The sequence below is a fragment of the Peromyscus californicus genome, unplaced genomic scaffold (genome assembly GCF_007827085.1).
Source record: "Peromyscus californicus insignis strain IS unplaced genomic scaffold, ASM782708v3 Scaffold_3__1_contigs__length_106647218, whole genome shotgun sequence".
NCBI classification, from domain to species: Eukaryota; Metazoa; Chordata; class Mammalia; order Rodentia; family Cricetidae; genus Peromyscus; species Peromyscus californicus.
This window is the reverse complement of record NW_026294551.1, coordinates 24,155,114-24,167,643: the sequence shown is the minus strand read 5'-3', so window position 1 is coordinate 24,167,643 and position 12,530 is coordinate 24,155,114. Positions and strand designations below refer to the sequence as shown.

Sequence of the window (12,530 nt, the reverse complement as noted above, 5' to 3'; positions counted from 1 at the left end):
AAGACTCTTCTTAAAAATAGCTTAAAAATTAAAAATTTCTTTAAATTAAAAAAATTCTTAAAATTTTCATAGCAGTTGAAATTTAACACGTAAAGTTTGTAAGAATCCGTTGCAATAAGTGGGAAGTTAATAACACATTGTACATTTGGAAAATGCTTTGATTAAATCTGAAATGAGAGGTGTCTCAGCACTTAAGAGCGCTGGCTGCACTTCCAGAGGACCGTTGTTTGATTCCCAGCATCCAAAGACCGGCTCACAACCATCTTTAACTCCAGTTCCAGATCCAGTACCCTTTTCTGGCCTCGGTGGGCAGTGCATGCCTGTAGTGCACAGACAGACATGCACAGTTTTAACAGTTGAGACTAAACCATGAGTCTAGACGTAGTAACTGACAGTGGGTGGATCTGACTCATTGACTCACATTTCACGCTTGTGCTATATAGATAAAATTAACAGTGACTAAAAATGAAATTACTGACAAAGGTTGCTCCTGGACCATCTGAGACAGTCCAAATACTGACTCGGCTCAAAGGAAATAAAACTGAAAACCCTTGATCTCACCCCAAATAACCATTCTGCACCCTATCTGAACCTTGGGCTCTCTACCTGCCAACCTACTCAAAACCACTACTGAGGCTGGTGTCCTACTGCTAAGAAATAAACAATACATGGGGCCTTTCAGGTCACCTAAACAGTAGTCAAGATGGGAATCCACGCACGATGAGGTTGACGATTCAGCTCAGTGAAGGCCCTGGGTTTGGTCCCAGCATGGGGTTGAGGAGAAGAACTGAAACTGTTTCGGACCTCCCTGATATTGACTTATCTCACATCAGCTGAGGAAAAGATCATACGCTCTTGCCTTTCGATGGGGCCCATTTTCTAAAGCAAAGTTACTTCCGAACAAATTTGCATAAGGGGGTGTCCCTCTACCTCATCTTACACCCTAAGCTGAAAAATAAAGGTCCAACCTTCCTCCACGTGGGAAGGTCTGGGGGCACCCTTTTGGTGCACGGAAGGCTCTCCGCGATCTTGGTTCTGTGTGCCAGAAGAACGCAGTGTGTGAAGCTTTGACAGATCCGGCAACGCTACCTTTTATGTCAGCCCGGGGAGTTCCCGAGCTGGGCCCCCCCGCTTTTAGGAAATTCTCACAAACTTCGCCCTTCTTCAGATCCCCAAGCGATAGCATCCTCGGGCTGCTCGGCGCCACCACGGTCCTAGGGACCCACTGTGCTCTCGCGTCAGTTCCTTGAGCCCCTAGCCTGAGGGAGTCCCCGGAAGTCCCGCGCTCGTTTCCTTTACTCGCTCTGCACACCACCAGGCCCCCTAGAGACGGAGCGCGGGAACGTGGCACCCGGCGCGAGGGGCGAAAGGCTCGGCCGGTGCGGCGCCCGGCAACTGCGCGTGCGCCAGGAGGCGGGGGCTCGCCCTCCGCGCGCTCGCCCCGCCCCTCGCGCCGAGCCGGAACACGCAGGCGCCCTCGGGCGCAGCCGCCCCCGTGGTAGCCACGGACCGGTAGGGGAAATGCCCTCGGCGGTTTGCTTCGCTCTGTAGAGGAGCGATGGGGAGGCGTTGGGCCTGGCCTGAGGTAGGAGGGAACCCAGCTGTCGCCGCCAGTGCCTGAGCCGCGATGCTCGCGTGGGCCCTCTCCGCGCTGCTCTGGTCTCTCCTAGGAGGTGGGGCTTGGCCCGCAGGCTCCTCCCCTCTGCCTGAAGTTCCCCGCCCAGCCTCCCCTCGCCCTGCTCCCTGCTCAACCCTGGGTCCTCTAAACACTAATAAGTCAGAGGTTTTCTTTCCTCCGCAGTTGGATCGCAACGTCCTTCCTTATTCAGTAACAAAGGCATTGTTTACGGCACGGTAGGACGCCCAGGTAATAAGTGCCTCTTCCCACGCAAGGCCGGTCCCCAGAGCTGGGGATGCCGTGCACCAGCCTAGGTTCTTCCCTGGAGGGGAAAAGGGAGAGAGCCAGTGTGCCGTCTGCTCTGTACCCTGCAGTTCGGGAAGTTTGCGTCATTTCGTCCTCAAAGCAACGCTAGCCTTCTATCCCAGTATTCATCGCGGGTTCTAGTGCTCTGATGCCACTTCTCTTCCAAATACTTCGGCTTTGTCACGGGTGAAGCCACTTAGCGGGGTGGACGTCCCTCTGGAAGGCTCGTCTCTCCTTGTAACCAGCTCTACTCACTCATTCATCAAGCCCCAGCTCCCTTGTTACTACTCTCTGCAGTTTAACTTTCCCACACGCCTACAGGAAAAATTTTGAGATAACTTAGAGCCACTTCATTGTATTGTTTTTAGAACGTCTCCGCATTAATTAAGGCCTTTCCCTTCCTAGCGCCACAACTACACCACCAAATTGTACGATAGCCTTTGTAGATTCAGACTCTTGCAATGATTGGGTCTTAAAATAAAGCTCTTGTGAGATCACTGTCACTGCTGCTACCAATTGAGTCAGCATCGATCTCGGCAGAACACCTTCCTAGTAAACTCTTCACGGGACAACAGGAAGCGCAGGTGAAATACCACGTTTTCAGTTTTGAAACAGTTTGTCAGTCAAGCTCACGTCCTCTGAACATTAATTCCACGATCCCTTCAAACAATTATTGGAGCTATTTATGAATGTGTACATTGTAAGGAACTAACATACATTTTTCAATATACTGTCAGAATTATATACGTGTGTGCGTATATGTATATATATATGTGTGTGTGTGTGCATATATATATATATATATATGTATAAAATGACCAACAAGGTGCAGTTTAAAAGCTTACTATGAGAAGCAAAAATGACTTCATTTCTAAATGACAACTAGCAACCAACATGTTATAACCGCTTTTTAAGTACTGAAATCCAGAAAGAATAAATTGGTGTCATTGGGACAAAGCAATAGGAGTGTGTTTCTTTATTTTGTTGGATGATGTAGTTATGCAAAAATTTATTTTGTCACAGTGAAAATATATGTAAAGTTACATCAGGATAGCCCTGTCCTTGTTTGTATGGATGTTAATCGTGCTAGTAAAGAAACAGTGGACCCCGCCTACTTATGGATTGGGCCAAATGAAAATACATTAACAGGTAAATTATTTTAATGTATTTTAATGATGTGAACGTCGGTTTTTTTAAAGTGCTGTCATTGTTGAAAAGAATGAATTTAAAACATTTATTAGCCGGGCGGTGGTGGCGCACACCTTTAATCCCAGCACTCGGGAGGCAGAGCCACGCGGATCTCTGTGAGTTCGAGGCCAGCCTGGGCTACCAAGTGAGTCCCAGGAAAGGCGCAAAGCTACACAGAGAAACCCTGTCTCGAAAAACCAAAAAAAAAAAAAAAAACATTTATTAAATTTATTTTATTTTTATGTGTATTTTATTTTCTTGCCTACATGAATGTATGTGTACTACATGCATGCCTGATGCCCTTGGAGATCAGAAGAGGGTATTGGATCCCATGGAACTAGAGTTACTAATGGTTGTGAACCACCCTGTGGGTGCTGGGAATAGAACTCAGGTCCTCTGCAAGAGCAACAAGTGCTCTTAAACACTGGGCAAACTTCCCATCCCCAACAAATGTAATTTTAACTGTAATTAAATTTGCTCAACATGTAGACAAATTGAAATTTTCTTGGCCTATGACTTACATTGTTCCTATGCAAAAACTAAAGCAGATCCAAAGGATGGCACAGGCCTGTGAGCGAAATACTCAAGAGCTTGAGACCGGAGGATTACAGGTTTGAAGGTAGCCTGAGCTAACCAAAGAGATAGGTTTTTTTTGTTATTTTTTTTCCCCAGTGCTTGGAATTGAATCCAGAGTCTCCCTCTCAAGCACACGCTTCCACTGTGCTGCCTACCCTCAGGAAGATAATTTTGTACCTCACTTCCCAAAGCTGCTCAAAACTTTTCATAACTGCTAAAGTTTACCCATGAAACGCCAGTAATGTGAGATAATATGTAATTTTTCATGTTAGAAGAGTACCTTGGGATATCAGCATTATTAATTTGTGTCTTATGTAAATATATATGTGTATATATAATTTACTGAATTACTGATATAAATCAGTCAAAACTAGATGCCAACAAATAAATTAACATAGATTTCACAAGAATACCCAGCTTGCGTAACTTTTCCATAGAGTAATAGGACAGTTAAGATTTTCTTTTGTGCTATTGGGCATAGTGCTACACACCTTTAATCCTAGCACTCATAAGGCAGAGGCAGGCAGATCTCCATGAGTTCAAGGCCAGCCAGGGCTATACAGTGAGACCCTGTCTTAAAAAAATTTTTATTGGGTTTTTGAAGTTGGAATATTCTATTAAATTTTATTTTTATTTTTGGCATGTTTGTTTATAGTCCTGAGTTTACTGAATAATGTTTAAGTTACCTGTTAAGTAACCAAGGAATTCCCTCTTTCTGTTTAGGGAATGGCCAAATAAATGTAACAAACACAGGAAAACTGATAGTGAAAGATTTTATGGAGTCATTGTCTGGACTTTACACATGTACTCTTTCATATAAGACTATCAAAGCAGAAACCCAAGAAGAAACTACAATAAAGAAGAGATATGACTTTATGATCTTTGGTAACAATATAATTATATACTTATAATATAATATAATATAATAATTGTAGAAGCAAATGAGTCATTTTTCCAGTCCCCCAAAAACATTCTTTTTTTTTTTTTAAGATTTATTTATTTATTATGTATACAATGTTCTGCCTGTATGTATGTCTCCACGCCAGGCCAGAAGAGGGCACCAGATCTCATTATAGATGGTTGTGAGCCACCAAGTGGTTGCTGGGAATTGAACTCAGGTCCTCTGGAAGAGCAGCCAGTGCTCTTAACCTCTGAGCCATCTCTCCAGGTCCCCAAAAACATTCTTACGTTTTTAAGATTTATTATGTGTATGTGTATGTATGTGAATTATGTGCATATGAGTACAGGTATCAGCAGAGTCCAGAAAAGGATGACCTGGAGATGGAATTATAGGCAGGTATGAGCTACCTGATTGTGGGTGCTGGGCACCACAGCTCTTAACTATTAAGCAATCTCTTCAGCTCCTCCAGTGTTTCCTTGATATGTTAACTTGCCTGTATTGCCATCTCACAGAAGCCACTTCTACTAAGTAGCTAGACATTAAATGACACTGACATTTTTTCATTAAAATTATTAGTTATGCCGGGTGGTGGTGGTGCATGCCTTTAATCCCAGCATTTGGGAAGCAGAGACAGGTGGATCTATGTGAGTTCGAGGCCAGTCTGGTCTACAGAGCGAGTTCCAGGACAGGCACCAAAGCTACACAGAGAAACCCTGTCTCAAAAAAAAAAAACAAAAAATTATTAGTTGTATGTATTTTGTAAACAAACTTATGGAGTATTTTATTAGATAAGTAAATTTTCTAAACTGATTTGCAAGATTAATGATGTTTAGTATTACATGTTTTTGAATTTTTTTAATAGCAGAAATTAATGCAAGGCACAATTGTTTTTATTCTCACCTTTTTCTAAAGCCTATCGGGAACCTGATTATTCTTATCACATGGCTGTGCGTTTTACCACAAAATCTTGTGTAGGAAGATATAATGACCTGCTCTTTAGAGTGCTGAAGAAAATCTTGGATAATTTAATCTCTGATTTGTCGTGCCATGTCATAGAACCATCATATAAGTGCCATTCTGTTAAAATTCCAGACCGTGACTTCGTGTACGAGCTATTCATAGCCTTTCAAGGTGAAACAATTTTATGACATTAATTTTATAACTGTAGTTGAAAACCATGATAGATTATAAAAATCATTGCCGTGTAAATATGAGAGGTCTCATAAATAACAGGTTTAAGGTGTTTGCTAAGCATTAATATATACTGTTGCCTGGTTGAGGTTTTAAAAGTCAGCTGACAAGCTGGGCAGTGGTGCCACACGCCTTTAATTCCAGCACTGGGGAGGCAGAGGCACGGATCTCTGTGAGTTCAAGGCCAGCCTGGTCTACAGAGCGGGATCCAGTACAGGCACCAGAACTACACAGAGAAAAAAAAAAAAGTCAGCAGAGTAGTCGATTACCTTCAAATATTATATTGTTTATAATTTAAAGTCAGTACCATTTTATTAACATAGCCTTTAACTATGCAATTTTAGAAATGATGTTTTATTGTTTTTTATTTTTGAGGACATAAAAGAAGGAGTAACCAAACCCAATCTATTTCCATTTTCAAGTCCTGTAGTACTTCCACTAGCCCCCAGATGGAGTAAAGTCCCAGTGCACGGGTTATTCAAACTGCACACCTCACTTGGCTATTTGATTAGATAGCTGGGTTAAATGTCCATGTGCCTGCACACCAGCCAGAGCATTTGGGGCGTTACTAGAGTGCTCAACACTTTCACAAGCCGGTGTGTACCTGTCGTGTTTTCCCCTCCAGTGAATCCTTTTGCACCAGGCTGGAAAAGTGTGTGCAACGATTCTTCCGACTGTGAAGATGCCACTAACCGTAACATCCTCAAGGTGAGTGCTCATCGTGAGGGGAAGCACTTGAGTGACGTGGAAAGCTTTTGGTCAATACTTTGTCTTATTAATAGGAGTTCAAGGTCATCTTCAGCCACACGGTGAGTTCAAGGCCAGCCTGGGCTACATGAAACCTATCTCAAAAGAAAAAAATTCTTCAAGAATCCATCTCAGGTTGTCCTCTGACCTCCACATGCAAACCATGGTATGCACGCACCCACATATGTATACTTACACACGAGCATACTCACCCACACACACACACACACAATATATATATATAGTGTGTGTGCATATATGTATATATCAATACATATGAAACAGCAATACTGCTCTATTTTTTTAGAGAATAATTTAAGTTTATTCCTTTTAAATTTTTTAAATTATGTTTGTGGCCAGGCAGTGGTGGTGCACACTTTAATCCCAGCCCTTGGGGGACAGAGGCAGGCAGATGTTTATGAGTTCAAGATGAGCCTTGTCCACAGAGGACAGCTTCCAGGACAGCTAGGGCTACACAAAAGAAACCCTGTCTCGAAAACACTGCTGTTTGTGTGTTACACACATGCTGTAGCACATATGTGAGGGTCAGAAGATAACTGCAGGATTGGCTCTTTCTTCCTCCGTGTGGGTTCCAGGAATCAGAGCAGGTCATCGGGTTTCTTGGCAGGTGCCTTCACCACTGAGCCATCTCTACAGACCCTCAAATGTTTTTATTATGAAGAAATAGTTACAACACAGAGAGAAAATTCCATGACAAACTGCTGGAGTCAGTTCTCTCCTTCCATTATATGAGTCTCAGGATGAACTCAGTCATCAGGCTGGATGGCAAGCACATTTACCCATTGAGCCCTCTCACCAGCCTGCTTCGGTCTTGTTTTTTTTTTTTTTTCATTTTTCTTTATTAAGAAATTTTCTACTCACTCCACATGCTATCCACAGACCCCCCTCACCTCCCTCCTCCCACCGCCCAGCCCTCTTTCCCAAGCCACCCCGCATCCCCACATCCCCCAAATCGAGGTCTCCCATGGGGAGTCAGCAGAGCCCAGCACACTGAGTCTAGGCAGGTCCAAGCCCCTTCCCACATCACCAAGGCTGTGCAAGCTGCTTTGGTCTTTTGAACAGAGATTGTTGCTATGTCAGTAGGTTGTGGGGTTTTTCTTTTCTTTTCTTTTTTTTTGTGATAGTACCTGTGGTGGTTTGAAAGAAAATGGTCCCCAGTGGTGGTGCATACCTGTAATCCCAGCACTCAGGAGGCAGAGCCAGGTGTATCTCTGTGAGTTTGAAGCCAGCCTGGTCTACAGAGTGAGATTTAGGACAGGCACCAAAACTACACAGAGAAACCCTGTCTCAAAAAACAAACAAAAAATCGAGAGAAATAAAGAAAGAAAATGGTCCCAAAAGGGAGTGGCACTATTAGGAAGTGTGGCCTTGTTGGAGTGGGTGTGGCCTTGTTGGAGGAAGTGCGTCACTGTGGGGCGGGCTTTGAGGTCTCCTATGCTCAAGATACTCCCAGTGTCACAGTCTACTTCCTGTTGCCTGCAAGATGGAGGACTCTCAGCTGCTTCTCCAGCACTATGTCTACCTGCACACTGCCATGTCCCACCATAATAATAATGGACTAAATCTCTAAAACTGTAAGTGAGCCATCCCAATTAAATGTTCTCCTTTATAAGAGTTGCTGTGGTCACGGTGTCTCTTCACAGCAGTAAAAACTCTAGCTAAGACAGTACCTCTGGAATATTAGATAGCTCCCAGGCTCATATTATGTATTTTATTCATAGCAGAAAGGTGGATCCCTGGTCTTCATTTTCTAAATGGTTAAGCCTCACAATCGAATTATCGTAGGTTTAATTTATGGCACTTCCAAAATCACATTATAGGAAATGTGGTAGTTGTTCTCCCCACTGCTGGCTCCAGAGGCTGAGGGAACAGACCGAAAAATGTCTTCGAGCCAGGCCTGGTGGTGTATGCCTTTAATCCCAGCATTCAGGAGGCAGAGGCAGGTGGATCTCTGAGTTTGAGTCCAGTGAGGTCTGCAGAGTTGAGTTCCTGGACAGCCAGGGCTACACAGAGAAACATTGTCTTGAAAAACAACAGCAACAAAAAAAGTATCTTCACTCTCCTGTCTTGTTCCCGAGTCCATGCCTGTAATGTGATGATGTATAAGAAGTACTCATTTAGGCTTAGTTATTATTGTAGTTTGTCCCAAAGCCAGATTCACATTAGTTTGTAATGCTGATTAAAGCCTTGATTTCTATTTTACTTTGCTCTTTTTAAAATTTTATTTATGTATTTTATGTGTTTGAGTTTTTAACTGCATGTATGTCTGTGTGCCATATGCATGCCTAGTGCCTGAGGAGGCCAGGAAGGGGCATAGGATCATCTGGAACTGGAGTTACAGGCAGTTGTGAGCTGCCATGTGGGTGCTGGGAACTGAACTTAGATCCCGTGGAAGAGATTGCTCTTAACTGCTGAACCAACACCTTGGCTTTTTCTTTTTGTTTTTATTTTATTTTATGTTATTTTATTTTTTATTTTTTTGGTTTTTCAAGACAGGGTTTCTCTGTGTAGCTTTGCGCCTTTCCTGGGACTCACTTGTTAGCCCAGGCTGGCCTTGAACTCACAGAGATCCACCTGGCTCTGCCTCCCGAGTGCTGGGATTAAAGGCGTGCGCCACCACCGCCCGGCTATTTTTTTTTTTATGATCATAGATAATTAGAGAGCATGTTTAATCTATGTATGAAAAAGATATTACAACAAATTTGTGTGTGTGTGTGTGTGTGTGTGTGTGTGTGTGTGTGTGTGTGTGTGTGTATGCGCATGAGCGCAGGTCCATGAGTGTGTGTGGAGGCTAGAGTTACCACTTCAGGTGTCAATCTCAGGAGCACTATCTCCTCCTTTGAGACAGGGTCTCTTCCTGATTAGGCTAGACTCTCTGTCCAGCAAGCCCCAGGAATCTTCCTGTCTCTCCTGACCCCCCAGCACTGGGATGACAGGCAAGGAAAGTGCTTGGCCAGCTGAGCTATCCCCAACTGTTTTCCTTAACCTCCTCATGTATAAATTAGCAATAACTAGTAAAGTCAAAGCTAGACTAATTTTAGGTTTTAACATAGATTTTTTAGGACTTCATCTAATGCATGAGCAAGAAATAGTTCTGCTACATTTTATGGCCTGTGATTCATGAAAAGGAGTTTGGTTATTGCATTAGTAATTGTAATTTTCTCTGGTATTTCTAAATCTTAGGCAAGAGATCGGATAGAAGAATTTTTTCGGAGCCAAGCATACATTTTGTACCATCACTTTAATAAAACTATACCAGCTATGCATTTTGTGGACCACAGTTTTCAAGTAGTACGAATAGATAACTGTCGACCAGGCTTTGGGAAAAATGAAGGTCTACACAGCAATTGTGCTAGCTGTTGCGGTAATTATAAAATATAAATACCTAAATGTCTGTATATTCCAGAGAAAAGATGAATAACTCACCTAGGATTATTGAACTGGAATTTTTTTTGTTTTGTTTTGTTTTTGAGACAGAGTTTCTCTGTGTAGTTTTGGTGCCTGTCCTGGATCTCACTCTGTAGCCCAGGCTGGCCTCAAACTCACAGAGATCCTCCTGGCTCTGCCTCTCGAGTGCTGGGATTAAAGGCGTGTGCCACCACCACCTGGCATACTGGATCTTTTCATTGATTCTTTCATAGAAAAGAGAAGTCAAAAACTTTAAAGCCCAAATTCTAAATATAATTATCCTAATATATGTTCTTTGTACCGTTCTCTCTTACATTACAACACATTTACATGTTCTGACATACAATACTATTCTGTGCAGAACAGCAGAATGGTCCTGCCTGGAAAGCACAGAGCTAGGACACAAAGTAGAAACTGAAGGCAGGCTCTTATAAATGAGGCGCTGAGAAGGTCTTGCGAATACTGATAAAAGAGGAAATACAGTATTCTAACTCTTCCCTGTAGCGGGCTTTCTTAGACTGCCAGCTCTTAGATAATGACACAAAGATTTATTATTAGTTATGAATGCTCAGCCTTAGTTTAGGCTTGTCCCACTACCTCTTAAAACTTATTTTAACCTGTTTTTCTTCATCTTGTTTTGCCTTGGGGCTTTTTACCTTTGTTTCATTCCGTACCTACTACTCCATGTCTGCCCGGCTGGCGTCTGCCTGGCTGGCTGGTCCCAGGCGACTCTTTTTTTCTCCGTCATTCTCTTCTCTCATTCTCTCCTGAGCCTAGATTCCTCCTCCTACTTATTCTCTCTTCCTGCCAGCCCCGCCTATCCCTCTCCTGCCTAACTAAATTGACCATTCAGCTTTTTATTAGACCAATCGGGTGCCTCAGGCAGGCAGAGCAACACATCTCTACATTGTTAAACAAATGCAGCATAAACAAGTGCAACACACCTTTACATAGTTAAAGTAACATTCTGCAGCATAAACAGATATAACACATCTTTGTACAGTTAAAGCCATAGTCCACAACACTCCCGTTTTTAAGGTTATCACATTACAAAGTTTGAGGTAATCTTCACAACTTTATTGGCTGAACTAGTGTGGGTGTCCTATGTAGGAAAGGTGTAATATTGAAGATGCTTTTGTATGGTTGATCTGCGGTATCTGTGAACTATGTTGACTGACAGACGGCTTGTGTTTTTCCCTTGCAGTGGTCTGTAGTCCTGGAACATTCAGTCCTGATGTCGATGTCACCTGTCAGATCTGTGTTTCTGTCCATTCATACGGAGCTAAATCTTGCCCATAAACTTCAAGACCAGAGATGAAAGCATGGTTACTTGCCTCTGAAGGTGGGACAAAGATTTGTTCACATCTGAGAGCATCATAGATACATCCATAAATAAGATCTGTAAGGGCAAAACTTTGGGAATGTGCGTTTTAGAAACAACAGAAAAGCATCGACATGGCATTTCTGAGAAGGAGTTTAATTCAGTGTCCCCAGTGTATGAACGGAAGTGAAGTGTTAGTGGGTGCTTTAAATGAAATATGTTCTGTTGTCTACAAACTAAGACATGCTTTGTACTTGGTACTATAGTAAGGTCAAAATGAGTGGCAAAGTATGATACAATAAAAATTTCTATTTTCCATATATTAATTTGTTAAAATGACTTCTATCAAGACATACAGAATATCCCTTTTAATTTGTTTTTAATGCCAGGCAATGGTGGCTCACGCCTTTAATCCCAGCACTCAGAAGGTGGAGGCAGGTGAATCTGAGTTTGAGGCCAGCCTGGTCTACAGAGCAAGTTCCAGGATGGCCAGGGCTACACAGAGAAACCCTGTTTTGAAAAGAAAACAAAAGTGTTTAGACTTACTTTATTGTATGTGTATGTTTGTTTTGCCAGCATGTATATCCGTGCACCAGATATGTGCTTGGTACCTTCCGAGACCAAAAGAAGGCATTGGATCCCCCAGAACTGGAGGTACAGAAGGTTGTAAAGCCTCATGTGGGTGCTGGGAATCCAACCCAAGTCTTCAGGAAGAAAAGCCAGTGCTCTTAACCACTGAGCCATCTCTCCAGCACCCATAGTACTTTTGAAGTTAGAACTAAACAAGCTACTTTAGTTTCTTTGATTTTATTTTTTAATAATTCATAGAATCATGTTTAATACAGGCTTAGATTTACAGAAAATGAAACAAGTGATATGTAGCTCCACATATCCCTCCATGTACACTTGTCCTCCCCCACACATCCCCCCTGTTACTATTCGCTGTAATCCATGGTTCACATTAAAGTTTTATTCTTCATGTTACAGGTTTGGGCAAAGGTGTAGTGATGTATTCAACATTTAGTTTCATATAAAATAGTTTCACCACACTAAAAATAAACTATGCTTCACTCGCTCCTCTCTCTGCTCCCTCCATCCATCCTGAGTCCTTGACTCTCCTCATCAGCATCTTCTTTTGTTGTTTTGTTTTGTTTTGTTTTTCAAGACAGGGTTTCTCTGTCCTGGATCTCACTCCGTAGTCCAGGCTGGCCTCGAACTCACAGAGATCCGCCTGCCTCTGCCTCCCAAGTGCT

At 42.7% G+C, this 12,530-nt stretch overlaps 1 protein-coding gene across 1 annotated transcript; it reads left to right on the top strand.

Moving 5' to 3' along the window:
* The first annotated feature begins 1,559 nt into the window (after window positions 1–1,559).
* Window positions 1,560–12,263, top strand: Zpbp2 (zona pellucida binding protein 2). Its single transcript, XM_052758889.1, has 9 exons — window positions 1,560–1,673; window positions 1,802–1,867; window positions 2,948–3,073; window positions 4,412–4,573; window positions 5,502–5,720; window positions 6,406–6,488; window positions 9,732–9,912; window positions 11,161–11,298; window positions 11,854–12,263. The coding sequence occupies exons 1-8, from the start codon at window positions 1,628–1,630 to the stop codon at window positions 11,253–11,255; spliced, it is 978 nt and encodes a 325-aa protein (XP_052614849.1). The 5' UTR covers window positions 1,560–1,627; the 3' UTR covers window positions 11,256–11,298; window positions 11,854–12,263.
* The last annotated feature ends 267 nt before the right edge of the window (window positions 12,264–12,530 follow it).

Coding starts and splice junctions, on each gene's coding strand:
- Zpbp2 (XM_052758889.1), top strand. CDS start 1,628: ATGCTCGCGTGGGCCCTCTCCGCGCTGCTCTGGTCTCTCCTAGGAG. Junction 1,868..2,947: donor CGGCACGGTAGGACGCCCAG/GTAATAAGTGCC, acceptor ATTTTGTCACAG/TGAAAATATATGTAAAGTTA. Junction 3,074..4,411: donor AAATGAAAATACATTAACAG/GTAAATTATTTT, acceptor CTTTCTGTTTAG/GGAATGGCCAAATAAATGTA.